This window comes from Numida meleagris, chromosome 12 (assembly GCF_002078875.1).
Source record: "Numida meleagris isolate 19003 breed g44 Domestic line chromosome 12, NumMel1.0, whole genome shotgun sequence".
Lineage (NCBI taxonomy): Eukaryota > Metazoa > Chordata > Aves > Galliformes > Numididae > Numida > Numida meleagris.
In genome coordinates, this window is record NC_034420.1 from 7,788,281 (window position 1) to 7,815,122 (window position 26,842).

General features: G+C 48.9%; 3 protein-coding genes across 9 annotated transcripts in view; all 3 read right to left on the reverse strand.

Annotated features, from left to right (window-relative positions):
• LOC110405532 (E3 ubiquitin/ISG15 ligase TRIM25-like) lies at positions 1,016-9,380 on the reverse strand. 3 transcript variants are annotated; one of them, XM_021410907.1, is made up of 10 exons: positions 9,244-9,380; positions 7,588-8,119; positions 6,777-6,872; positions 4,661-4,894; positions 4,532-4,554; positions 3,234-3,370; positions 2,782-2,812; positions 2,329-2,360; positions 1,526-1,610; positions 1,016-1,381 (listed from the first exon to the last, which is right to left on the reverse strand). In XM_021410907.1, the coding sequence occupies exons 2-9, from the start codon at positions 8,110-8,112 to the stop codon at positions 1,564-1,566; spliced, it is 1,125 nt and encodes a 374-aa protein (XP_021266582.1). In that variant the 5' UTR covers positions 8,113-8,119; positions 9,244-9,380; the 3' UTR covers positions 1,016-1,381; positions 1,526-1,563. The 3 variants fall into 3 exon arrangements, with proteins under 3 accessions (XP_021266582.1, XP_021266581.1, XP_021266583.1); XM_021410906.1 differs by lacking the exon at positions 9,244-9,380 and having other exon boundaries at positions 7,588-8,277; XM_021410908.1 differs by lacking the exons at positions 1,016-1,381; positions 1,526-1,610; positions 2,329-2,360; ... (1 more) ...; positions 3,234-3,370; positions 9,244-9,380 and adding an exon at positions 3,377-3,579 and having other exon boundaries at positions 7,588-8,283.
• LOC110405531 (E3 ubiquitin-protein ligase TRIM62-like) lies at positions 8,646-20,111 on the reverse strand. 2 transcript variants are annotated; one of them, XM_021410903.1, is made up of 7 exons: positions 14,838-20,111; positions 13,416-14,551; positions 12,723-12,818; positions 11,291-11,524; positions 11,178-11,200; positions 10,552-10,703; positions 8,646-9,437 (listed from the first exon to the last, which is right to left on the reverse strand). In XM_021410903.1, exons 2-7 carry the CDS (start codon positions 14,055-14,057, stop codon positions 8,953-8,955), a joined length of 1,632 nt encoding a protein of 543 aa, XP_021266578.1. In that variant the 5' UTR covers positions 14,058-14,551; positions 14,838-20,111; the 3' UTR covers positions 8,646-8,952. The 2 variants fall into 2 exon arrangements, with proteins under 2 accessions (XP_021266578.1, XP_021266580.1); XM_021410905.1 differs by lacking the exon at positions 14,838-20,111 and adding an exon at positions 14,651-14,698.
• The window catches only part of PPARGC1B (PPARG coactivator 1 beta), a 39,945-nt gene continuing 33,362 nt past the window's right edge, over positions 20,260-26,842 (reverse strand). For all 4 annotated transcript variants that reach the window (XM_021410891.1, XM_021410890.1, XM_021410892.1 and 1 more), the window contains 3 exons: positions 26,365-26,486; positions 26,069-26,223; positions 20,260-24,559 (listed from right to left, as the gene is read on the reverse strand). In XM_021410891.1, the coding sequence (XP_021266566.1) occupies positions 24,456-24,559; positions 26,069-26,223; positions 26,365-26,486 (381 nt within the window). In that variant the 3' untranslated portion in view covers positions 20,260-24,455. The remainder of the gene's footprint in view (positions 24,560-26,068; positions 26,224-26,364; positions 26,487-26,842) is intronic.

Below are 26,842 nucleotides of genomic sequence, written 5' to 3' on the forward strand. Positions count from 1 at the left end.
ACGCAGGTTTACAACGAGGAAATGCTAAACTGATATTTCACAGTGGGATACAGAGGTGTTGAAATTTGCTAAGTGTAGCCAGCTGAAGAGAGATGGGGAGAGGGGAGCTACTTAAAATACCATGCTGAATAACCTCTCACTTCGTACTGATTTGCAGCAGTGCAGTGAGTTGCTGTCTGCAGCAGCACTGAGCTGCATTGGCTGGTCATGGCTCCTTTGCTTGGGGTGAAAGCAATAACTACCTGGCAGTCAGAGAGCAACCTAGGTAATAAAAGTGCTGAGGGACAGGCTTATTTCTTTTGCTTCATTTCAGTGGTTGAAAGGAGCTGTCCTTTATGTCCCGCTGGCTTGGAGCAGTAGGGATCATTTGCAAAGTCACCTTGAGCTACTGCTGAGCTCCCAAAATTTGGCCATGCAGTTTCTGTTACGCTGACAGTGGAAGCGTGCAGCAGGGCAAAGGCTGCAGATCCAGAGCAGTTTGGCAGTTCATTTAAATCTGGAAAGGAGATGTTGCTGCCTTGATTGTTTTTAAACCCTGCAATCATGCAGGAACAAAACCAGAATGTGAGACCACCAGGAGCTGTGCTGGGAGCAGTGTTGCTTGTGTAATGTTTGCTGCCCACCTCACTGGATATGCATGGCCCAGCTGTGGAGTCAGCCCCATGCCTCCACTTCCCAGATTTCAGAAGAGGCAAAGGACAACAAGGCCATGGAAATAATGGAGGAGAAGGCTCTTAACGTATAGACATTAGCACTGTTCCTACAACAACTTATTGGGAAGACCAGGTGCATTTGCTGATCATCTTTCAATAGCTCATTTGTGATGCTGAGTTTCATTCCTTACATGCCAAGTTTTATTTTCTTTATCCTAAGTGTTCTTATTTAAGTGATTCATCTTGTGCAAATTCACCAGGCAAAGTCTTTTCATTTTACTGAGAGTGCTGAGGGCATCACATATCATTTTTAAATCCTCAAAATGGAGACCAGCAGCCTGCATAGACCAGTGAAAATGAAATTGGAGTGTGAAAGTGGAGACCAGTGTTTATTTAGTTTTCCAACCATACAATGACAGCCTAGTCACCACAATTAATAGGACACAAGTATCATTAGTACTACAAAATACATAGTTGGAGATTTTCTTGTGTTCATGTTAATTCTTGATTCTTTTCAAAATTTGCAAGTGCTACAGAATTGCTTCTAAGAGGAGGTTCATATGGAAAGCCAAGACACTTAGCAGGTACCTGGAATTAAAGAACATTTTTGACAATCTCTAACTTGTTCTTTCTCTCTCTCTTCTGAATTTTTTGGCATCTCCCATACTTCCAGGAATATGTATACCATTCACTTTGTTCACATCTTCATCCTTTCAGTTGGTTTTATACTGTAGAAATACACAAGATGGAAAAGATTCACTTTCTGTAATAATAATGGAATACTGTAATAATCTAAGGCTGGCTCTGTTAAAGCGAAAGCAACCATACTGTTAAGCTGTGCTGTGTACTTTAAACTCTATTTAATAGCTTACCTATACCACCTGCCTCTTGTGATCTCCATCTATTCTAGTTAGGAAATGAAGGCGGCGTTGTATTTGTGTGACTTCCTAGATGTGTCTGGTAAAACAAACATAGCTGCAGTTAGGGCGAGACAGCACTGTTTTCAATCCCCTATGTCCCTTCCAAAGTGAAATTTTACCATCAACCTATCCATTAGAAATGCTTCTCAGAATGGAATCTTTTCCCCTCCAAAAATTAAAAAGTGGCAAAGAAAGTGTCACTTCTTCTTTGAATTTAAAAACAAAGAAACAAAACAACTTATTTTGCAAACTGAACTTTAGTTGCAGAAAAACATTTTTAACTAACTTGAAAATAAGCTTTCTTCAGAAAAAGTTAATAGGAAAAGCACCACTTCTACCCAGCAGAAGTCTGTTTGAGCATTACTGATATCTGAAGAGCAATACTGTTTGGAGATTTAATATCTCCTCTAGCATCTGGATTTGTCTCTGAATCTTTTCAGGCACTGGGCTTGCTCAGTGGGAGCTCTTCTTCGGTTTTTCCTAGGAGCAGGCTCAGACTTTTACCATGTACTGACACAAAACCAGTCTCTCCCTCAAGCTCAAGATAAATAATTTCTCTGGTGAGTTTCCACAGATTTCTGCAGATTTTGTGAACTGTGCCCAGAGGCTGCGTTTCTGCTGGTCTCACCTCTCTCACGGAGAGGAGAAACATACAACAAAATGTTGCTGACATTTTTAGATGAGATATTTTCTGTGCAAGATGCACAGCCCCATGCCAGCCTCCTGATGAACACCTAGTATTTTTGAACACTTACTGTTTGAACTGCTACCAGCAGCTGGGTCCCCACTGTAAAGAGACAGCAGTGAATGTTAGTGCCCCATAAAACATGGGTCACATCTTAGAAATAATAAAATAAGAGATATTAATAGAGCTGACCCCCCTATTTTGAGATAAAGGATGATGTTCCACATACATGTCCAACCCACTAGTTGTCTGGTTTTGTTGCCATCTTTTGTTTAATGTTTTAATAAAAAATATATTTTGAAAAGTTTTGTTACTTATATAGACTAACTATATTATAAATTCTATATGTGGCCCAAGACAATTCCTCTTCACTTAATGCAGCCGGGGCAAGGCAAAAGTTTGGACACTCAAGTCTAGGATCTGCTTGGCTCTTCCTGAGACCAAAGCACAGGACCAGAAGATGTACAGGCCTTAAATGAACAACTGCTGCAGAATTATTTCATAAATAAAGAAAAGGATTTACCTGTCCCAGTTAATCTGGTTAATGAGCAGTCCTAGAAGAAAGATTGAGAAGAATGTTTTACAAAGTTGGCAATGCATTCACGTCTGTGACTTGGCGCTGTGCACTTGAAACCATGGGCAGGGATAAACTCAGTGGGAAGAAGGGTGGGCAAAAAAGAGGATGTTTCTCAAAATCAGGATTGACTGTCCAGTGCCTGGCAGGCAGGAGGAAGGAGGAAACCAGTGTAGAGGGAGGAGAAGCTGGCTTTATGCAGGTTTGGAGCCCCTGTTTTCAACTCCAGGATCAGCCTTACTGCCCCTTCCCTCTCTCCATTAGCCCACACTGCACCCTCAAACCCCCAAATCCCACTCGAATTCTCACTCTGAACCATTGTGGGAAGGAGCCAATGCTGGGCACTAAGGCTCTATCCCAATCGACCACGCACTGCTGTTGGGTCAGGACAGGACACTCACTGTGCACAGCTTGCAGCTGCATATCCAGGCGGGACAAGCAGTCCCACATCACTGTCTGGAAGCTGTTGATATTGGCCTGATTCAGCTGCACCGCCGGCACGTGCATCTCACGGATCCTGATCTTGTTACTCGAAATCCTAGGATGCAAGCAGGCATTTCACCATGGAAAGCCATTTACCGTTCAAGATTTAACAAACTCTTTCATTAAGAAGGACTCTGCAAAGAGGACGGTGCATTATGGTGTAAACAACTCTTTGTTAAGGTTAAGCAAGTCACAGCTGTTAAAAGTAGCAATTTATTTGGCATTACCTGTTACTTACCAGACCCGCAAAGGATCTTTGAAATGCTGAAACGAGAAAGGAGGAGCCATTTTGCTATTTTTGCAAGAAGCTGCTTTGACCTATTGCAGGCAGGCTGTCACTGTTCTGGCACAATGACCATTGCGATAAAAAGAAAATGCCAGACATATTAAATGGTCTCCAGGCTTTTGGAAAATGACTTTGATCCCACAGGTTAGATTTTGACTTGCAGCAGAGCTGTGAGTAATGGAATGCACTGCTGCTAACACAGTCCCTAGGCATGCAGTGATTTGAAGTTATCCTTACCATCCACATTCAATCTCAGCTTTAATTTATGCAAGGCACAGAGATGAGATCTTAAAATCCAGGTAGATGTTAGAGCTATCCCCTCATGAGACTGAGGAGTTTACTGCAGGAGCAGAATCCCTCATAGATATATAACTTAATGTACTGACAGTGTGGTTTTGCACCATTGAGTTACAACAGACACCCAGACGTCAGTTAGGAAGTGGTAAGTTTTAAATTAAATGTATAACTTGCAGGAAAAGGCAAGTGCCCTGTCAAGTCATTATGCTTTTCCACAAACAGAACCAAACCAAGCCGGTCACGTCTGTAGCCAAGTGCTGCTCACTGCAGCGTAAGGCTGGGAATGTCACAAATACATTGCTGGGACAGCGTTGCTGTCTGTAACCTCAAACCCTTATGGTCTCCATCTCCAACAGAAACATTTTTGTCATAATAAAAGCCAGTGGTTTTCTCTAGAATCCAGTAGCCATGAAGCTAAGGAAACTGAAACTAGAGGGGCCACTGGAACGATCAGCAGCTATGTCCCCATCACTGTTAGTTGTGTGGACATGGTGCTGCCTGGCACAGATGGAATAGGGAGCAGCTTTGCAGAGGAGGTGCCAGGGCAGAGGGGCACACACAATAGGTTTGATCTCAGCTATCCACATCATATTTTTTCAAAGAAGAAAACAAGTGTTTTCAGATGGAACGTACCTGTCCAGCACCAGTTTAAATTCCTATGATTAAGATTGAAAAAAAAAAAAAAGAAGAAGAAATTGTTAGTGTAACTTCCAGAAAGGGCAGCTGGCTGAGAAGGCATATGAACAAAGAACAGCTGCTTACTTTGAAGAGATGGAAAGTGTTTGGTTGTTCTCTTATCTTCTGCAAGGACTGAAGATGCTGCACAATCTCATCTCTCTTTTGTTCCATCTCTTTCTCCAGTTTGGCAAATTCTGCTAGTTGTGATTTCTCACAGGCTTGAATATCACTGAAGATCTTCTTCTCTTTCTTATCTATATGTGTCTTTATCTCTTCAAACAGCTTTCCCACCTGAGAAGTCACTCTTTCCGTGTTGGTCTAAATGAAGAGATAAGAAAATGGTGTACTGGCTCAAATGGTGTGCAGGCACTCAACTTTGGGTCTCTACTAGGTTTGTATCTGTCCTTTGAACTGTCTTTAGAAGGAGGCAGACAATAAGCGTTTGCTTAGACTATCTGATTAAACACAGGGTTATGAAAATTATCCTGCTACAGTAACAAAATCAGATAAAATTCAGCTAGCAATGTGAGAACCATATTGCTAAATGCTGAAAATCCCACTTTGTACTTTTATTTAAAGGATAAAAAATTTAAATATATATAATGCTAAGTACAGACTGTGGTGTGCAAATGACTAAACTCTGCCAGTCCTGCAACCACAATAAATGGTGGAGTTTCCCAGCTGGTTCCTTCTGAGAAGCTATGCTGGGAGGCTGTGAGAAAGCTTGACTTCTGGGAGTTTCTTAAATCCCTACTTTGGACTGCATCTCTTTCTATTCATCTTTTTTTTCTACTTGTATTCATAGTTGAAGAAGTTAGGCATCTAGATGACGCTTTAATTTTCCTCCCAATTTGGCTATTGTTCTAGCTAAAAAATTCTGTGTTCTTTGCTTACCATATTCATTCTGCAGGTGTAATAATAATAGCAGTCTGTATAGTTCATAATGAGCACCAGTCCTAATTAATTAATTCATGCAAAAGAATCATAGAATCATAGAATTGCTCAGGTTGGAAAAGACCTTCAAGATCATCAAGTCCAACAGCAACCTAACCATACTACTACACGTAAGTAGTAGTACACATAACCATACTACTACGCATTCGGGGATGGTGACTCAACCACCTCCCTGGGGAGCCTGTTCCAGTGCTTAACAACCCTTTCCATAAAGAATTTTTTCCTGATATCCAGCCTAAACCTCCCCTGGCGCAACTTGAGGCCATTTCCCCTTGTCCTGTCACCTTCACCAGTGAGAAGAGACCAGCCCCGCTCTCACTGCAATCACCTTTCAGGTATTTGAAGAGAGCAATGAGGTCTCCCCTCAGCCTCCTCTTCCCCAGATTAAACAGCCCCAGTTCCTTCAGTCTCTCCTCATTTTCTCCAAGCCCTTCCCTAGCCTTGTTGCCCTTCTTTGCACCTGCTCCAGCACCTCTGTGTCCTTTCTGTACTGAGGCGCCCAAAACTGAACCCAGTACTCGAGGTGAGGCCTCACCAATGCCGAGTACAGGGGCAGAATGACTTCCCTAGTCCTGCTCACCACACCATTCCTGATCCAAGCCAGGATGCCATTGGCCTTCTTGGCCACCTGGGCACACTGCTGGCTCATATTCAGCCGACTGTCCATCAGCACACCAAGGTCCCTTTCCATCAGGCAGCTTTCCAGCCACTCCTCCCCAAGCCTGTAGGGTTGCCTGGGGTTGTTGTGACCAAAGTGCAGGACCCGACACTTGGCCCTATTGAAACTCATACGGTATACTTTGGCCCATTGATCCAGTCTATCCAGGTCTCTCTGTCCAAGAGGCAAGCTAGATCATAAAACCCATATAACCACATGTTAAAATGTAGTAGAGTTGCAGAGGATTGGTTTGACTGTTCCCCAAGGGTTCCAGATGGGATGAGGAAGGCAGCCCACAGCAGTGCAGTCAGTGGAGGTCACCAGCTGCCATTCAGGCACAGCTTTGCCCTGACACAGCCGCAGCATCCCTGTACAGCCCTGGCTTGAAACTGCTGTCATAGAGCAGTTTCAATACCACCACCTGTACAGGGCTGTGCCTGATGCATTCAGTAATTACTGAAGTATCTTTGCAGGTGACTCTCCCAGAACAACTTGCTGAAGGTGTCACCACAGTATTATTGCCATCATTTATTTCTTAGAAAACATGGAGGAAAGATGCTCTGAGTTAGCTGTGACCTGGACACAAACCTTGATCTGATTCTTGTTGCGCTGAAGCTCCTCAAGGGCGGCGGATAAATCACTTCTGTATCCCTGCAGCCTATCCATAGTGCAAGAGAGGTCATCCTAGCAGAAGGAAAAAGAGCATTGAACTTCACAACAGGGAAGCAGCATGGGTATTTTTAAACCAGGCCAGCTGTTTGTGACACTGCTGAAGAGGCATGTGTGCCTGCTTTCCCCAGCACTGTGCTTACAGTAAGCCTTAAAACAGGCCGTTTACTTGCCTCCTCATAAAGGTAGGGCATAACTGCAAAAACAATATAGTTCTTGCAGTCTTTCAAGTAAAGGCTGGTGCTGGCTACTCCTCACCTGCTTCCAGCAGTGTTTTCACACCTCCAGCACCCACTAATGGCCACAGCATCACACATGGCAGTTTCTTAGATCTCTTGAATAAAAAATGATACCAGAAAACTCAGTTTTTCTGTGAGATAGTTGTCATAGCTGGAAAGTTTTAAGTTTTGAAAAATGTAAAAATGAAGAATCAAATCTGACTGAGGCTCCTTGACCCAAAAGCCATTTGCAAGAGGAAAAAACGCCTCTTTGGAGGAAGAGCTTGGTAACCCCTCAGGCACCACAGAGGAGGAAATTACAAGCAAAGCCCAGCACACAGGACCAGGATGCTGGTGTGCCTGTGGTGCCCCATCCCCACCTTCAGCTTCTGCCCCCATCCCAGAGCAAGGGCTACCATTCCTGCTCCCCCCTGCCCCTCCACCCCCGTGCCTGGGCTCTGCAGTGAAACATGCAGGGCTCTGGGGAGAGGAGAGAGAGGAGAGCCCCTTACCAGCTTCTTGTCATGGGCCTCCTTCAGGGTGAGGATCCTGTGGCCCTTGTGGCACCCCGCGATGGAGCACAGCACGCAGATGAACAGCCTCTCGTCCTGGCAGAAATACTCCAGGACCTTGCCGTGCTCCTGGCACCTCCTCTCCTCTGTCAAGCCACCCATGCCCACCTCCACCAGGACGTGGTCCCTCTGGGAGGCCCTGGCGCTGTGTTTGTCCAGGTGGGCCTGGCACAAGGAGGCATCGCAGATCAGGCACATCTTCACAGCCGGCTGGGGCTTGTCAAGGCATAAGTCACAGGGAACCATCTCTCCTTTCTCTGTTGCAAAGCCCTCATCCTGCTTCCCTTTCTTGGCCAGGTATGTCTCCACGATGCTGCACAGATGGAAGTTATTTTGCAGCTCCAGGATGGGCCCCAGCTCGACCTTGCATAGCGGGCAGGAGTAGGAGGCCTTGGCCTGCTGCTGGGCACCGAGCGCCTTCTGGATACACTGCTTGCAGAAGCTGTGACCACAGCTGAGTGACATGGGGTTCCTGTACAGGGACAGGCAGATGGGACAGCTGAGTTCATCTTCTAAGCTGGAAGACCCTCCAAATTCTTCCTTAGCTTTTGCCATGGCTGCACCGCCGACACACCCACCAGTCTGCGAGAAACGAAACTGAAAGGCTGTCCATGGCACCGCCCCAAGCTGAGGCCCAGCCCAGCGCCTGCAGCCCTGCCTCCTGCTCTCCAGGGAGAAGCAAAATGCTTCCCCATCCGAGGCACGTCATCAGCAGTTCGCCTGCAGCCCTTTGTCCTAGTGAACCCTGGATGGGATGTGCCTGAGCCCAGCTGCAGTAAGCCAGGGGTTCTCTGCTTGGTCGTGTTCTCCTCAGCTGCTTCAAGCACCATCCTGCTGGGAAAGGTACCCCAGGGTAGGAACAGCCTTATGGCAATGCTGTGCAGCACAGGGGGAGGTAAAAGCTGGTGCTTTAGAGCAGAGTTTGGCATTGCTGCTTTTGAGTTCCATAGCATTAACATTGTGCCATATGCTTTTTAATAAACTAGATTACCACCAAGTTTTGCGAACAAAATTACTTTAATAATATCCATCCAATACAGCAATCTATACAGTTAAGCAAAAGTACAGTACTAAAACAAAAATACTAAAAACCTGACAAGATATATTTAATGGTAGAGCCCCACTTTCTCATTCTTTCAACTCAGCCCATTGCTGCTAAAGACCAGAACCTCGTTATAGCTCAGGAGCAGGCCCAGCCTGAAGCCCAGTTCATACCGTGCCAGGGTAGCAGAGTCTGTGCGGCTACAGCCCCGAAATGTAGAGAACCAAAGCACAGAAAGGCAAGGCAGCCTTGCCCCTACGTCACTATGGGAGTGAAAGGGAGCCATGAGAAATGCTGAAAGCAGCATAGACTGGATAGCTTGCAGGGATGTTTACTGTAGCTATAGGTGTATAGCTCCTAGAAGAGCCCCAATCCTTGCCAGACACATCAAGAAATGACACTGTCTGTCTTTTGCAGTCTAGCTCTACCCTGACCATTCTGATGGCTGTATTAAGAGATCGTTGTTTAATCTGTCTTTTATCTAGGAACACCCTGAGATGACACCAAGACATTTCCAGGTAGCACAGGAAATTGGTACGGTCCGAGACACCCACTTTCCAGTACGACGAGTCGCGGGTGATCACCTCCCAGAAGTGCCAGCCATTCCAGAAGCCCTTGGTGCTGTACACCCAGAACTGCATTTCGTGTGGCACGGAAAACGGGTAAGGTAGCTCGACTACTCTGAGCACCTTGTCATCTACATGGAGTCCACTTGCTTCACATGATTCAAAAGTCAGGTGTTGGTGAGCTATAAAAACAAAAAAAAAAAACATTACTGTTAACAGATGCTTGTGCGGATTAGCATACGTCTCCATTGCTGGAAACAAAGGTTAGAGAAATCTTGAACCCACCAAAGTTATTAAAAGTATATTAATTAAATACACTTTCTGCACCTCTCTTAACTACTCCTATGTAGTGCTAAAGGGAGTGAATATCACATTTCAAGAAATACTGCTATTTCACAATTTTAACACAACTTTTGCTTTTTGTTTCCAACTACAGCAACTCCTGGATTTTTGCTTTCATCGTTATCCTGCAGAGCTTCATTGTGCGTTCTAAAAAGCTCTCTGGATCAGTCCCCATGCACAAGAAGTATGTGAATCTTTTATAAAGGATGATTTGCTTACTATCATTTGAAGTCAATTCCTAGAGCTCTCAAAAGTGCCCTGAGCATCAGCTGCCAGTTAGTTAATCCTGCCTGCAGGAATTTACTGCTTTCATTCATGCTCACCCTTGCAGGTGACACATTTCAATATTGCAGCATTTTCTACTCTGTAAGTTATCCCTTCAGCAGTAGTGACTTGGCAACTAACTGAAACTGCTCAAATGGGATAGGTAATTACAAAAACCTGATCAAGAGGGCAAGAACACGGGAACCAGGATTTTTTTTAATTCAATTGGACAAGCATCCTGCTGTGCACAGCACACCAGTACACTGATCTTTCAAAACAGCATGAAAGAGTACAATTACTTACATAGAAAGAGAAAATTATTTACATTTGTAAACAAATTCCACCTGCTGCTGTGGAGCGCTCATCCTTCCCTGGGCCACTCTGATGCCAGTGACAGAAGAGGTGTTGCAATGTTCCTCTCTTCTTCCTCCCAGAAAACTCCTGGAACATCTGCACCTCATTACCCCCAGCCCACTTCAGTGGGGTGCATCTGAGTCTCAGAGCACTGAAGCCCAGAACAAGCTCCCTTTTTTTTTTTTTTTTGCACACATATGTGGAAGTAATCAAATACAGTGCTAGTAATCAGTTCTAGAGGTACTTGGTGTACTTGCTGTCTTGTAACAGCCCTTTCTTAAATATGCTTTGTTGGCTTCTCTGTCTTGCCTCTCACTTAGTGAAACTGTCACTTACCTGGAGATGATTCCATTGAGGGCTGCTTGGCCAGGATAAACTGGACAAAAGGCTGGAAAAGCTCTTGAACGGTCTCTCTTATTGATTGATCCATAACAGTGAGCAGCTCTGCAAGTTCTACACCATCTTCATTAGGAACTTGTTCCGTTTTCCTATAACACACAGAAAGGCATCAGAACAGCAGCAAGTCATGGGAAGATGTTACTGATCCCAATGCTGAGCCATCACCTGAGCCAAGCAGTGGGCAATGCAGTGCTGGGGACAACTGTGAATATCTAAGCTTATCCGTTCTTTGCATGCCCACACAGGCACCTAAATATTCAAGAAGTGCCTCGAGCTGGTCTCAAGAACGGGTGCTGATGGTTCAGAAAAGTAAGTCATGTTTTATGTGGAGATGCACACATGGCATCAGTTAAAATTCTGGGGCTTCTCCAGGTCTCTGAAGAAGAAAGGTGCCAAGCGTGCGGTCAGCGTGCTGAAACAGGCAGCTGCCATGAGCCCAGCATGAGCCCAGGAAGCTGGAGTCTGCCCCGTGTGCCAGACAGGCAGGCAGCCTGGGACCGAGGCAGTGTCAGCCCTCAGCAGCTCAGTGAAATGCAACAGCAGACCACCAGTGAAGAGCTTACCTGGCTTGTATCGCTGCCAACCCCTGTGAAAAAAAACATTTTGAAAGCAGAATTAGCACAGCTCAAAGGCCAACCCAAGTGCTGAAATGTCTCCGGGAAGGGCTGTCAGGTACCTTAATGAAAAGCACTGGATCCTTCTGATCTCTCAGAGCCTCCAACTCCCGCACATCGCGGCTGGCCGCATCCTTCATCTCTTCATGTTCCTTTATCTGTGACTGAATCTGAGAAAGCTGTTCCTTCTCAATGTCACTGATGGCTCCCAGGATCTCCACTTTTCTTCTATCCAGCTGCTCACGAATCATGTTGAAGAAGTTCTCCAGATGATTCCTGTGAAATCTTTCCAATGCCTTTTGAGAAAACATTTGCAAAGCTGTTAGGGACAGAATGTTACACTTTCCACACTATCTCTGGTTTAGAAAGGAGCCTGGTCTTTTCTGCAGGTAGAGAAGTATCATCTACTTCTTCCACATGGCAACATACCAAGATGTCTCATTGACAGCAGATGGGCCAGTTGACATAGGCGCCCTTCTCCAGCATCTGGCAGTTGACCAGAGAACACCTGGCAGCAGTAAGTGGGGAGCAGTCCTGTTCCCTTTGGACAGACCCCAGCTCCTCTTTGCTTGGGTTTCCAGTACTGGGAATTTCACTGCTTTCAGTAGCACCAGAATGAGACTGCCAATCAATAAATAATGGTTCTTGCACTACGTTTGCTTAAAGCTTTCTGCTATTCATCTTTCCTTTTTCTGCACTGGCAGTTTTCTATGGATACGTTCTCTTTTGTTCTTTTAAAGAAGGGTGAGGAGGAATGCTTTACCTGCTTACTGCCTCCACCAAGTTGCCTTCACTGTTAGCAAAAAGCTGTGCTGCCACAAACAGGGCACTGTCAACAGGTACAGTTCTGCCTTCAGACCAGGAGGCAGTACTTCCCTTGCCTAGTGCCAGGGCTTCCAGTACTTCCAGTCCCATCATTTCTACTGGTGGAAGGAGTCAAGTACCAATCATTGTGCCTAATCAGAATGAAGTACGATCTGGAGACCTGCCTTAAACTCCCTGCTCTATCAAGAGTTTTGAGCATTTGCATGCTAAAAAATCCAAAACACTTTGGGACAGTCTTTTAACCTCATATCTACCAACTTCTTAGATGCACAGGCTAGCCTAATAGGATTTCTTGCTGTAAAGAGGATTAAAATCACTGTAAGATGGTTTATATCTTTCCTCTAAAGATTTTAGAGTCCGCAAACTGAAGAAAGCTGAGGGGAAAAGAAAAAAAAAAAAAAAAGAAATCACCACCCACCTAAAAGGAAGCATGGACTCAACAGCAGCTTTCAAGCTCACATATCATTTGTAATCTGAAAATGTTCTTCCCAGTCTTATATGAAAGTTGCTCATCAGCCTCCATCAAAGAGGAAACCCAGAAAGTATCTGAGAAACCAACCAGGAACTAAAAGCTTTGGGATCCAGGGTCAAGGAAAGGAAAAAAAACCCTTATATCATCAGCTATGAGTATAAACCATCCTCCAAGTGCTATGGGATTGTGGAACAAACCTTTATCTTTTCCTGTTGCGTCAGCAGATTTTTCAAGCTTTCACTCACTGCAGCTTCATGATTTTTCAGTGTTTGCAGAGTTTTAGGAAAATCATTCTGAGAAAACAAAGAGAGGGAGGTATCAGGTACAGACATAAGTGCACAAGATGGGCAGTGTTATGGAGATGGGTGAGGTCAGACCTGGAAGAAGTTTGTTCACTGTCTGCTCTCAAGACAAATCAGCGCATAAAAGCTTTACTGGAAGATTCTGCCCCTGAACAGAACTCAAGATTTTGAGTGTGGGGTACTTGAGTGTACTTTCAAAACAAAAACTGTTCATGCACAACAGCCACACGGAAAGCTACTTTTTATTGCTGGCAGCTTCCTTTCTGTTACACTGCCATTAACTTTCATTGCACAAACACAGCTGAGGCTGATACTCCTGTTTGAAGATGCAATGAGGACTAAAAGCAAAGCCACAAGCACTCAGTCCCACTGACTCTACACGAGATTGTTTTACATCCCAAGGGGCAAGCCCAGAGGCAACCTGGGGCAAAGCCCACACCAAAAGCCAGGAATCCCAAGACGGGAGCCTGCACACTTGAAGCCCAGGAGATGTTCTGGCCTCGCACTGCGGGCAGCTCTCCATATCCCAGAGCCCGGGTTTTCCCTTGAGCAGCCCCAGTCCGGACAGCTGTCCTGGCAGCCTCTTACCTGTCCATGGCCAAAAGCCTCTTCCACACTGATGATTTTGTGGCTCCTGTGGGAGCTGGTGGCACAGCACAGCAAGCAGACGCAGACCAAGTCTGTCACACAGTAGCACTCCAGCAGCTTGCCGTGCTGGGAGCATCTCCTTTCTGCCAAAACACGAGCGTCACAGGGCTCCACCAGGACGTGGCTTGTCAGGAAAGCCTTTGCGCTGTGCCTGCCCAGGTGGGCCTGGCACAGGGAGGTCTCGCAGTTCATGCACGTCTTCACTGCCGGCTGAGGCTTCTCAAGGCAGAAATCGCACAGGATCTCCTCATCGCGTGGGCCTGAACTTTCTCCCTTCTCTTCACATTCCGCTTCACGTTTTAGTTCAAGAGCGACACTTTGCTCACTGGTGTCCAAAAACTTCTGCACTACGCTGCGGAGCTGGATGTTGGGCTGCAGCTTCGCAGGAGGGGCTTCCTGGGCGCTGCACAGCGGGCATCTGAAGAGGTCCCGCGGGCAATGCTGGCTGCGGAGCACCCCCTGGATGCACTCCTCGCAGAAGCTGTGCCCGCAGCTGAGGGACACAGGGTTCCTGTAAATGTCCAGGCAGACGGAGCAGGTCAGCTCTTCCTGTAGCCCCTTCAGCACCTGCGGCTCTGCCATAGCTTCTGCAAAACGCACGAGGCAACAGGGCGAAGGCCAGGCCAAAGGTAGGGGAGCGGTGCCGAGCTGGCTGGGCGGGGACTAGAAACTGCTGACGCTTCCGCCAAGGGCGTGGTGCCCCGTCGGCCTTGCAGCTCTGTCCGAGCGCGCTGTCCTGCTTGTGCTCGCAGCTCCCTTCCCCTGCGCGCTGCGGGGGTTGCACGTTCCCCGGGGGTTGCACGTTCCCCATCGGAGGTTCCCCCCGGGGGAGCGCGGCGCAGCCAGTAGGCAGCCCTCCTTGAACGGGAAGAGCGGCGGCTGAGAAGCGCAGCCCTCGGCTTCTGTCTGTACCTGGTTTCCCTTTCCTTTCTGCCCGTCCTCTTGTAGAAATTTATTGAGATAACGTCTGGGGGTCCTCCATCCTTAAAGCACGGCCTCACGTCCACTTTCTTCCTACTCTAGCACTGCCCAGGTTCTCAGCTTCCCTTCATATTTGAATTAGACTTTTGTTCCTCCTGGAAACAGAAGGGAGTGAAGCACAGAATCATTAAAGTTGGAAAAGACCTCTAAGATCATCAGGTCCGACCCCAACCCATCCCACCGTGCCCACTGACCGTGTCCCTCAGTGCCACATCTCCACGGTTCTTGAACATCTCCAGGGACAGTGACCGCACCTCCTCCCTGGGCAGCCTGTGCCAATGTGTTTCCACTATTTCTGAAAATAATTTATTCCTAATATCCAACCTGAACCTGCAACCTTAAGTGCAACTTAAGGCCATCACCTCTCATTTTATCAGTTACCTGGAAGGAGGAAACTGTCATTTCAGGAGCAGGAGAGAGAGGAGGATGGAAGCACCTTATTTGTACTGTTGTAAGAGCTGCTTCTCTCTGTTCTCTCTGCATTTCTGGCTGTACCCAGCTCTGGTGGTCTGATGCTGACAGGTGGCAATGCCTGGGGCTGAGCTGCTCCTCCTCTGCTCCTACAGCCATGCTGAAAGGCCCTGGAACAGATATGAGAACGAGGAGAAGAACAGGACATGCACAGAGGATGGAATCATACAGATATCGTATGTGGAATATCCAGAGTTGGAAGGGACCCTGATGTTTTCATCTAGCTGTATGCTGGACAGCTGGTCCAGAAGGTTTCTGTGAGAAACAGTATCAAAAGCTTTACTGAAATCCAAACAGGTAACATCTGGTGGCTTCCTTTGGTCATGTAGATGGTTGCCTTATCAGACAAGGAAATTAAGTTAGTTAAAGAGGACCTTTCCCTTAGGAACCCACGTTGGCTGTGACCAATGACCACATTGTCCTTCAGGTGTTCAGTAACTCCAAGCAGAATTTTGTCCATAATTTTACCAGGCACTGAAGTGAGACTGACAGGCCTGTAACTAACAGGGTCTTCTTTCTTTCCCTTCTTCAAAATTGGAATGTTTGGCAGCTTCCCGTCACCTGAGACTTCTCTAGATTCCAAAGACCATTGAAAAATAACAGAGAGAGAGTTGCAATGACACCAGCCAGCTCTCTGAACCTCTCTGACCCTGGGATGAATCCCACGGGCTTATATACATCCAGATGGAGCAGCAAATCCTGCACAAAATTGAGGTTATCTGGGATTTGATCATTACCACAGATAGTCCTCTAACTCAGCACACCTGGGGTGCCAGAGCCCATCATCAGTGTTGAAGACAGAGGCAAAGAAAACATTAAACATCTTTGCTTTGTCTATGTCCCTGTTTGTAAGACAACTATTCTCATCAAGTACAGAAACAGTGTTCTCTCTGCTCCTCCTTTTGTTGTTAATGTTTTGTAAAAAAAAAACCTTTTTTTTGTCCCCCACAGTAATGGCCAGCTTCAACTCTAACTGAGCTTTGGCCACACAAATTTTCTCCCCAAACAGGTGAACAGCATCCCCATAGTCTTCTCCTGACACCTGTCCTTGCTTCCAGTGGCCATATACTTTCTGCCTAAGCTCCAGAAGAAGATCCCTGTTCAGCCAAGCCGGCCTTCTACCCCTCTTGCTTGACTTCCAACGTTTTGGAATTGTCTGTGCTCTGAGGAGGTGGTACTTAAAAAGTGACCATCACTGATGGACCCCAATGCCTTCAAAAACAGTTTCTTAGAGAACTTTACTAATTAGTTGCCTGAGAAGATTGAAATCTGCTCTCTCTGTTGAGGTTTTGGTGGCAGTTTTCCAAAGATTTTAAATTCTTCATGGTCACTATGGCCAAGAAGGCCACTGATCACCACTTCATCCACTAGACCTTCTCCGTTCACAAGCAGCAGGTCTAGGAGGGCAGGTTTCCTTGTCAGCTCCCATAGTACCCGCACCAGGAATTTGTCATCAAAATGTTTTAGGAATCTCCTGGACCTGCCTGTATCAGCTGTGCAGTGTTCTAACACCTGGCAAGTTGAAGTCCCCAATAAGGACAAGGGGATTTCTCTGTTTCAGGGTTTCTCTTGGAGATGGGAAAGAAGAAGAAGCGTCACAGGGAGTGGAGCTGCATTTCCCAGCACCCCAGCCTCAATGCTTTGAGCCCACGGGCACATTTGTGATGCACAGCTCTGCCCACAGCAGTAGCTGCAGGCACAGGGCAGCGCTGCAGCATGACAGCACTGTGAAGCTCCTGCAGTATTTGTTCCCTCTCTGCCTTTATCTCACTGAAGCAGTTGCTCTCTGCTCCTCTCACCAATAGCTTCTCCCTTCCCACTAACAGCACTCCTCCACTCTGGAGGCGAGCACCTGGCTCCCACATTCATGCACCGTTCCCCTTGGCACTTCTGAGGTTACCTCAGCAAACGTGGCTCATACAACAGGGCAGCACCAAAGACATTTTCAAACCACACTTTTGCTCCATCACACAGCCATCCTCGGGGCTCCGACATGGAGCTGACAGATCCTTTGAGAGGGATGCTGCTCAAGGTCAGGCATTCAGAAAATGCTGAAGATGCTGCCCTCGTTGGGCAGGTGCCAGCCAGCCAAGGTCAGCGTCAGAAGCTGTCCCTGTGCACAACAGGCAGTCACTGGCTTCTCTTAAAGAGGAGAGAAGTAAGAGGAAGAAGTATCTCAGGGAATGGAGCAGCAAATTTGAAGCTAGATTGACCTTCTGCTTTAAAAAGCTGTAATGGCCCATGATCTCTTGGTGTTTTGCTACAACTTTCTCTCTACAAAAAGAATAAAATTAGGTTTAGGAGAAAAAGGGACCTTCCAACCAACTCTATTCTAAAGCTGGAAATGATGTTAGCACTTGTTTCCAGCTGCTTTTAATTGCTTTGATTTACACATGTGCAGAAATTACCCTTCCGTCACATGCTTTCCCTTTCTGCTTCCTAGTTTTGTTTCTCCACGTAGCCCATAGCTGGCTGAAAAAGTCAAGGCTCTCCCCTTCTTGTCTTCCAAGAAGCTGTTGGCCACAGTCAGTAGCAGTGTTGCAGCACAAACTGTCCCTGTCCCTGTGAGCCCCTGGTGGCACAGCCCAGCCCGTGCTGCAACCTGTCTGCAGGGGCTGGTGTTCCTGAGCTGCTCTCATCTGCTCCTGGATGCCCAAGGACTTGTTAAACACATATTGCTTTAACCAAGACTCCTGAGCCAGTGTCCAGGCAAGTGTGTTGTGCTTGGCTAAATGCCCAGAGGAGCAATAGTTATTTATTTTGCAGGAATTTATCATACAAACCTCTTCCTGATGATATTCACCTCCCAGTCCTGTTTCACGCATTGCAGCTGCTGGGGACAGGTGCAACTCTTCCCTCCGTATCAGACTGCAGGCTCCTTATCAGCTCGCTGCCCACTGCCTGCTCCCCAGTGTTTTCTTGTGACCTTGGCCCACTTCTGTACTCGTCTCATTCCCAAGCACTCACGGTCCCTTATCATTATTTTTTGCTCCTCCGTAGGGTCTGTAGTTTATTTTTTCAGTACTGCCCTGAAATCTTGTTTTTCTTACCCTCGATTAATAAGAGTTATTAATCTTTTCAGTGAAGAAAGAATTAATCTCCCTAATTTCCTTCAGGAGTTTGGACAGCCAGAAGGTGCTGGAAGCTGCAGGTAATGACCACTGTAAATAATCTGCTGATATCTCCTGGGCTGTCTGCGTGGTGGCCCGCGTGGCACAGTGATGTGCTGCCTCAGCCAAACAGGCTTTTCAATTCTTCCCTTTGGCTTCTGTTCCCCTTGGCATGGCAGTGACAGCCCGTCCCTGTGTCTTGCGTGTCCCTCAGAACAGCCACGTGTACCACGCGGAGCCGGGCTGGCCGCGGGGGGAACGCTTCTGCACCGGGCGCTTCGGTGCCGCAGTGTCTTCCCCCCTATAGGAAGCACGAGTTCTCTGTTCTCCTTGGACAGCTCAGTTCCTGCCTGGACCTGGAATGGGCGGCTCGCAGTGAGGGATGGAGATGTTGGTGATGAGAACACGGGCTTTCACCCAGGAGTTCGCCCATTTAGCAGTAGTGAGCCGAATCCTTGCCCTGCCTCTCTCCGAGCAGATGCTGATATTTTGCAAACCCGCTGAAATGAAGACTCCTTGTGACACGAATCAACACGAGCACATGCAAATCATGGACGGAGTGTGGCAGGCTACAGGTAAATCCAGTTCCTCTCTGTGCCCTTCTCCAGTAGGTTCTGCATGGGCATCCTCCATGCTGCAGGGTACTGCCGAGAGCCCGCGGCATCTCGTGCTCCTTTTTTGGCAGGATACATCCAGGGCACATGTGCACTGCTGCAGTGGGGATGGTTTCCTTCTAAAGTGATCGCTGCTGTGAAGGCAGTGGGGAGATCCCTGCGCTGCCCCGCAGGCTGGCAGAGGGCAGCTCCCCGCACGGCTCTGCTCCGCACCCGGCTGCCATTTCTTCGGTGCTCAGCACATGTGGGGTCCTTGTGAGTGTCGAACTGAAAGGGAAGCAGAGATGCTCAGACAAGTGGAGAGCCCCAGCACATTTGCAAGGGCGCATGCCCGCACCTCACCCATTGCAGCTGCTGCTGAGCCATTGTGGCTCACCCAGGGCAGATGTGCTCCTGCTGCACGGCTCCCCAAGGGTCTGCTCAGCCAACGCCAGGCATAGCCCACTGTGCCATGCAGGCAGCAAGAGCCTGAGACGTGGCAGCTGGACACCCTCACCCCCACCCAGCAGCGGAGTGGGCATCTGAGGAGTGGGATTGGTTGGGAAATGGTAACTTCTTACCTGCAGGAGGCTGCTGAGAAGTGTGAGGGATCCAAGCGTGAGTTTGAAGAGGTACTTGGAGGTAGAGATGGTGTATGACAAACTAAAATGTATCCAGCCAACGACTGAGGGGGAGAGAAAGAGGGAACGGATTGTGGTACCCACAATGGGCAGCATGTAGAGCAAGCTCTCCACTGGCCCCTAAAGGCTCATAGTGAGCACAGAAGACAGCATCCACAGGTGGTGTACACAGAGAGCAAAGCTTGGCAGGGTGAGGAACAGCGAGCTGGGGATCGCGTGCAGGCGAGACAGGCAGCAGCTGCCGGCAGAGCTCGGTGACACTGGGTAAGCAGGCAGAGGTCCCTGGCAGGAGGCAAATAAACCAGACCTTTCCCCTGTCCTCCCTGTAAAGACACTTGTCAGATCTGGCCAGCAAGCCGGGATGGAGAAATGCTGAGGGGCCAAATGCACACGCTGGGCTGAGTGCGGGCTCCAGAGCTCTGGCCGGGACCTCGCAGTGCCAGCACTGAGTTCCTCTGCAGAGCCAGCAGCTCTGAGCACGGCCAGCCCTGCTCAAGGGCGGGCGTTCAGAAGATGCTGAAGATGCTGCCCTCGCTGGGCAGACGCCGGCCTGCAAGGTCAGCATCAGAGGCTGTCCCCGTGCACAACAGCCAGTCACTGGCCTCTCTCCCTCCCACAGGACATGCTGTGCCCGCTGCAGCAGATAACGCCGTCTGGTTTCGTCTGATAGGGAGAGCAGGCATTGAAGCTACAAGGTACATGAGAAGAAGTTGGCTTACCAGAAAGCTATGCCAAAATAGCAAACCGTTGTGCTGGTTTTGTTGTGGTTTTTTTGGTTTTTTGGTTTTTTTTGTTTTTTTTTGTTTTTCTCGAATGGATAAGTGCAACTGTTGGAGCTTGTACCCAACTCCACGTCCCCATGTCCCCGCAGCCGGGCCAGCGTGCATCCCACCAGCCCGCTGCCACGTCCTGCCGCGCGGAACGCCTGCTCGGTACCCTGCCATCCCAGCAGCACAGACTTGTTGCTCGTTATTGCTTTGTTTCCCAGTTTGTAGTATATACGTTATCGTTTATTTATAGGCAGATCACTTCACTATTTACAGTACATGAGCGTAGAGATTCTACAGTCTTTGTGATGTAAACAAGTAACTCCGCGGCAGGGGAGTCTGGAAAAAGAAGCCAGTTCTGAAGTATTTACACAATTTAAAATAGAACTTTTATACCCACTGGATAGATATAGATCATACATCGAGCGATTTGGTTAAATTATCTATGAAACTATAGAATCTGACAATGTAAAAATACAAGAAAACGTTCTCTCGTTTTAGAAGGTAGACAGTTAAATCACACTAGAAATAAATCTCTGTTTAAAAATAATAACAACAATAATAAAGGAAAGGCATAGGAATCCATGCCGTGTTTTAAGGTTAAAGTATATTACATAAATAAGGACACAACGGAACGGAACCAGGGGGGAAAACAAAAAAGTGAAATATAAAAAACCGCTACCAATTAAAAAAAATCAGACTAAAAACTTGATTCTTAATCACAGAGGGATCAACTCTGCCACTTTTACTTACTCTGCGAGCAGAAAATCACAGAGTTACGCAGTACTTACTCAGCACGAGGAAGGGGGCAGAACTGGCCCCTAATAATTATTAGCAGTGTCCTTGCAGTTTTAAAAAAAAAAAAAAAAAAAAAAAGAATTTAGCTTTTATTATAAATAACAAAGCAGATGTGCCCCTTTTTAGGTGAAATTCTTACACCTTTCTCGAGAAATGCATCGCTTTCACCTTCCTCTCTCTCACACGCACGCAGCCCCCGGCTTTGCGGGGCGGTGCTGGCGCTGCCCGTGCTGTGCCCGGCCGCGGCTCCGGGGACGAGGAACGGAGCCCGAAGGCTGCGACTGGTTCATATTGCTTGAGATTGTCGGGACGGACGGAGATAGAACAGAAAGGGCTTCAGGGCTCGGCTACGAACAACGATGGAGTTCGTTATTGAGCGTAGCGCCAAAAAGAAAAGACACAATTCAAAAGAATTCAAACACTGGTCTGCGACGCGGCTCCGCACGGACCAGTGCTGAAGTCAGACACAGCCTGCAACGCGGCGGCTGAGCTGCTGCTCCCGCAGGGAAGGCACCCAGCCCAGCGAGCTGCGCTGACGAGGAGTCGGGATGAACCTCATCTGTGGGGCAGCATCAAACCTAACATCCGGGATTGTCCTCTGCATTCAGCCCAGACTCGGAAACATCGGCTCCTCTCCTGTGGAGCCCCAGGAGCCCGCTGGATTCCAGCCGGGAAACCTGGTATCCCACCCTGAACAACGAGATTTTACGGGGCAAATCTGTGCAAAAAAAGCGAACGGGCATTTCATCATCAAACTCTTCACATTTAGCATCTCCCCAGGGTACTCACAGGCAACTATCGGGGGACGCTCTAGAGCTATATACTTCTTAAAAAAATAAATCTCCTCCTTACTTATTGCCTACCCTAATATACCCTTTGCTCCCAGTTTCTCTGGGCCGTGCCCCAGCAACAAGGGGCGCGGGGGCCCTTCCCTGCACCCAGAGCAGCCTCGGTCCCTGAATGGAGGGAGCTCTGCCCGGCCCCTCCTCACCCCTGGGCGCTGCGAGCGAATGAAACCTTTACATTAAAAAAATAAAACTCCAGTGGAAACTTATTTTTCACCACTACCCCTGCGCGAGCGGCTCTAAACGCAGGCGGCAGGCAGCCACACCTGTGCTTCTCGGGCTGAAATGCTCCACGCTCACCAAGTCCTAAACTGGGGGGAGGCATGGGGGCTGGCAAGGAGGGTGCCTGAGCACCTGTGTGCGTATTGCATTAGTGCAGGAGACGTTTCTCAAGGGGAAAGGGACAATGAGCTGTCCAAATTTAAGGGGGGGGGAAGGAGAACCCCCAAATGACAACAAAAAATCCACTTATAGGCTTCAGGCAACATGAAGACCACTTATTGCATCTCGTCCTATCCTATGACTGCAGTACTGATTGGCTCTGTGCGTCACGAGGTTCCCATTGCAGGGAGCGCCATGCCCCCGCGCAGAAGCGCTGCGATGGCACGGGAAGCCACAGGAAAGCAACATCGAATTTTGGATGGGGGCTCACAGAAACCAACGCTGGCAACGCACCTGGGGGCTGCCCCTGGGGGGTCCTCTGGGCCCCGGCAGCCCCGTGGCGCTCGCCCTTCCCCTCTGCCAGGCTTGATGCATCCTCCAGCTGGGAGCAGCCCGGGGCTCGCTCCCATGGCTGGGCAAGGAGGAGATGGAAGAATTCCACTTAGCTTTTCTTTTTTTTTCTTTTTTTTTTTTTGGATTGATCGTTTTCTGAAAAACATCAGCACAGCACAGGACAGTACTACCCACCCTAAATGTGTCGCTATATACATTCTACATAAGCTCTATAGCAATCACATGTAAACATCATCGTCGTGAGGAAATACTAGGACAGAAAAAGGCAAAGCTACAATGAGGCAATTGCCAATAGCAGATGCTCAGTCTTGGCCAGGGTTACTCGCGTATGCTGGGTCAGGGACAGGAGTGGGGACAGCCTGTGGCAGGAGACACCTCGGCCCTTGCTCTGGGCTGAGAGCCAAGTGGCACAAGGACAGCGGCCGGCTCTGGTGGCAGGGGTGGGAACCAGCGGAGCCGTGCCACCGCCTCGCTGGTGCTGTTGGAACCACAGGTTCCATGAGAGCAGCGAGAAACAAGAGGGCACCGCTGCTGGCATGGCTACTGGCAGCCCTCCTGTTAGGGACAGGCCTGGGCTGGAGCCACGGGCTGCGTCGGCAAGCAGGGCTCCTGGAACCGAACCTCGTGCAATTTTGGGGGCTTTGGTCATACTACCTGCAAGATGAAATGGCGTCCACACTGAGGAAATGAGAATAAAAACCCTACGTCACGTACCGGGGAGACCCCAGAAGACTCTAATCTATCTATTGGCAGAGTTAAGGCTATAATATTCTATCTATAAAGGATGGCTGAATCCCTAGTGGTCTCTGTGTCCAGAAAGCAAATGAGGGCGATGGAGATGGCTTGAGGAGCCAGGGAGATTTCCTTTCCCTCTGGGAAATAGTGCCTCTGGCCTGCTCACGGTTGGGATCCCTCCAACCGAGGCTGGGGTCTCTCCCGCTCCCACCTCTCCCAGAGGTGGGGGACAAGTTTGCAAGCAAATTTCGTGGGGATGCTGCTTGAGCACGCCTTACATCCAGTGCTGCCGGGCGGCACGGGGCCCTGGCGAGAGGCAGCGGTTGGTGCGAGCGACGGCAGGCCAGCCAGGAGCCACAGACGCAGCAAAGCCGCCACGCTTCCTTCACGCTGCTGGGCACAGAGGCAGCAGCACGGAGCGCGCTGGTGGTGGGCACAGACCCATCTCGCCAACTGGGTGCTGGGCGGGCGTATGGCTTATCGGGCACCGGCCGGAGAACGGGCAGCGTGTCAGGTGGGCAGAGACACGGGGCTGCCGTGCCCCTGCACACGGCGGGACCAGAGCCTACGGGTGCCCGGGCCGGAGCGGGGATGCCTGGAGGTGGTTGTGCCGCTCCTTCACCACCCTTCCCTTCATGCCCGCACCGTGGCCCCGCTCACGGAGAATGGCTTTGACGGCAGCGTGGTGACCCGGCGGGGAGGAGGGCGGCCTCGTGGCTGAGGGCGAACGCTGGCTCTGGGGCTCTGCTCTGACCCCCATTTGCTCTGTGGCAAGTGCCTCATTACAGTGCATAGTTAAAAATCAAGGAAGCGGTACAATAAATCTGAATTACAGTACATCTGAGCCATAAATACATCTTTTAAGTATATACTTCTTTTTTTCTTCTTCTATTAAAAATTAGTTTATAATCCTGATTCTATTCACAATTAACAATTTCATCATCACACACTACGGACAAAAAATGTTATGATGAACACAGCTGCAACTCCACAGCGGGAGCACGGGGTGGGGGCCGGGGGACAGGGGCCGGGGGCTCCTAGGCTCACCCTAAAACAACCAGTCAGAAGCGGGGCGACTAATGTGTGGCAGTGAGACATCAACACCATGGGGACTCACAGACAGAAGCAGCTTTGTTCAATGTAAACATCGATTGAAAGGGACAGCAGTCTCTCTCTCGCACGTGCGTGCTCTCGCTCTCTCGCTCTCTCTCGCTTGTCATAAACTGAATAATTTCTTTGAAAACGTAAACATATTGGAAGTGCCTTGACTGAGGTATTGAGGTATTCCTCCAAGGTTAAGGCTGTTACCGATGCAGGCTTAGCTGGGCCTCCTGCAGCAAGCTGTCAAAATCCATGGTCTCGTACTTGCTCTTCACTGGCGCTGGGGAGGACTCCTCCGTGCTGCAATCTGGAAGGGCAGGACACAGGACATGGGTCAGGGTCAGCCAGACGCCCAGGGCACCATGCTCCCCGTGCCATCACGCCACTCAGCCCTGGCTGTGCCAGCAGGTGCCAAGCACCCGAGCCGGTGTTTCCCGTGCTGGGTGCCTGCGAATGTGCTGCCGTTATCGCATGTCCCAGAATGAGAGAAAGTGGGAAAATAGGCTGTTTGTCCCCACTGAAAAGGAGCAAACTGGTGTTTGGTGAAGGGGCTCTCGCAGGTCAGGTTGGACTTCAGAAATTCACAAAAATTGCCAGATCCAGATGGATTCCGAGTCCCCAAAGTATGGCAGCTCCCACGTGAGCAACCAGGTCGTGACAAGTGTGGGCGTCTGCCTGTGGAGCTCCCCTTCTCTTGCATCAGAAGCTGAACAAAGAGTGCCATGACAAAGCCTGCCACATCTAGCAAATGCCAGAAATAAGGCAGCCCCATTTAGCAGCATCTTAATCCCTTTGTATGCATATTTTTGCTAGAGCTGGGAGCCATGCTGGGGTCCCTGTAGTGCTGCTGCCCGCAGCACAGCACAGCCAGTGCTTTCATCGTGGGTTGCATGCTGGTTCTTACCTCCTCAGAACCCAGAATAAGGGATCCTGGGGTTTATTACATGGATAATGAGCATTTGCACCCACAGTCAAAACTGGAGTACTGCTCTGAGCAAATGAAGTTATTACAAGGTGCTAGGGAATCAGGCAGTACTTGTGTCAGACTGGGCACCTAGGGGTAAATCAAAATGTACGGCTTTATTTTCTGGGCATGGAGCAGGATGCTTTATCCTGTGCATGAAGTGAGATAAAGGAACCACTTCACCTCCTGCAGAGGGTGCAGAAATTAACTTGTGGTGTCCAAGAAACACCCAAGGGTCAAAAGTAACAAGGGCCAAGCAAGGCTGGATCACATTTCTTTCAGAACCAGCACAGGGTTTCGCTCCTGCCCGTTAGCAAAGGCTGAGGGGTGAGGCTAAGTGAGCCCTGGCTGAGACCAGGCAGGGGCCTGCAGAGGGCAGGATGTGTGCTTGCAGAAATCCACACAGCACCAACACAGTTAATGCAACCACAGTGCATTTTCTTGTCATTCTGGATGAAAAGTACAGACGCAATGCTGGGGATATTGTCCTGTCAAGCAGCAAATAACTCAGATCTCCTTTCTGAATTGTTGTTGACTGCTTTCTCTAATGACAGGAAAGCGAGTTCTCTGCTGGAAAGTGTTCAGCACCATGCAGAAACATATCTGGGAAAGGATGGGCTGTGCATCGGCTGAGATCCCATGGCCCTGGGGCGGGATGCTGTGCTTTGCAGCCAGCACACCCTGAGGTCCTCACACAAGCTGCTTTCCTCCTGCCCCAGGCACCCAAAGCCATCCAACTGAGCTGAGAGCAGCTGTGTGAGCTGTGCCAGAGCAGGTGGGCTTTTGCTGCAGGCTGGAAAAGCTTTAGGATTCGCGTTGATAAACAGGATGCTTCTGAGGAAGCCTTCTTACCTAAGTCAGTGTATCTGGTCCAGAAGAAGTGCCCGAGGCTACCGGAGCTGAGCTGGAAGCAAGGCTCATTCCTCTTCCTTAGTGAGGTGCCATTCTTCAGAGATAAGGCGGCGTGCTCTGAATACCGGTAGGTGATGAAGCCGTATTTATCCCCCCTGAGCAACCAGAGAAAGAAGTAGAGTTGCACCAGGCTCCACAGCCATGCTCGTTCAACTCTGCTCTGTGCCATGCGCCCACGGACCGGGCTGGGATGAGCACGGTGCAGACCCCCAGGCACTGGGGACCTCACCACCCACCTGTTAGTCTTGGACAGGACTTGGCACTCCACGATCTCACCGAACACCTCGAAGCGTTTCTTCAGTTCTCTGGAGCTCATGTTGCTGGAGAGGTTCCTGATGTACACCACCCGGCCTTCCCCCTGCCAGCACCAAGCCAGAGGTCTCAGGCTTCCAACCCACACCTCCACCGCTGCCGACAGATACTGGAAACATGGGGTGCCAGGATCCCCTGCCCTGACCATGCAGTGCTGCTGGCTCCCAGCCCGCCGCGGCCTCAGCTACATGCCCCTTCCTCCCTTTATGTGACTCCTGCATCCCTCTGGCATTTGCAGCTCATCCTGGTAAAGTCACCAGGGAATATTGCTGAGACAACTAGGGGAAAAATTCAACTATGTGCAGTAAAATAATGCCAGATGGAAAGGTGTGAACATGTGCATATGTGCACAGCAGTAGAGAGGAACAACAGCTATGTCCCTGCACATGCAATCCCATTCCT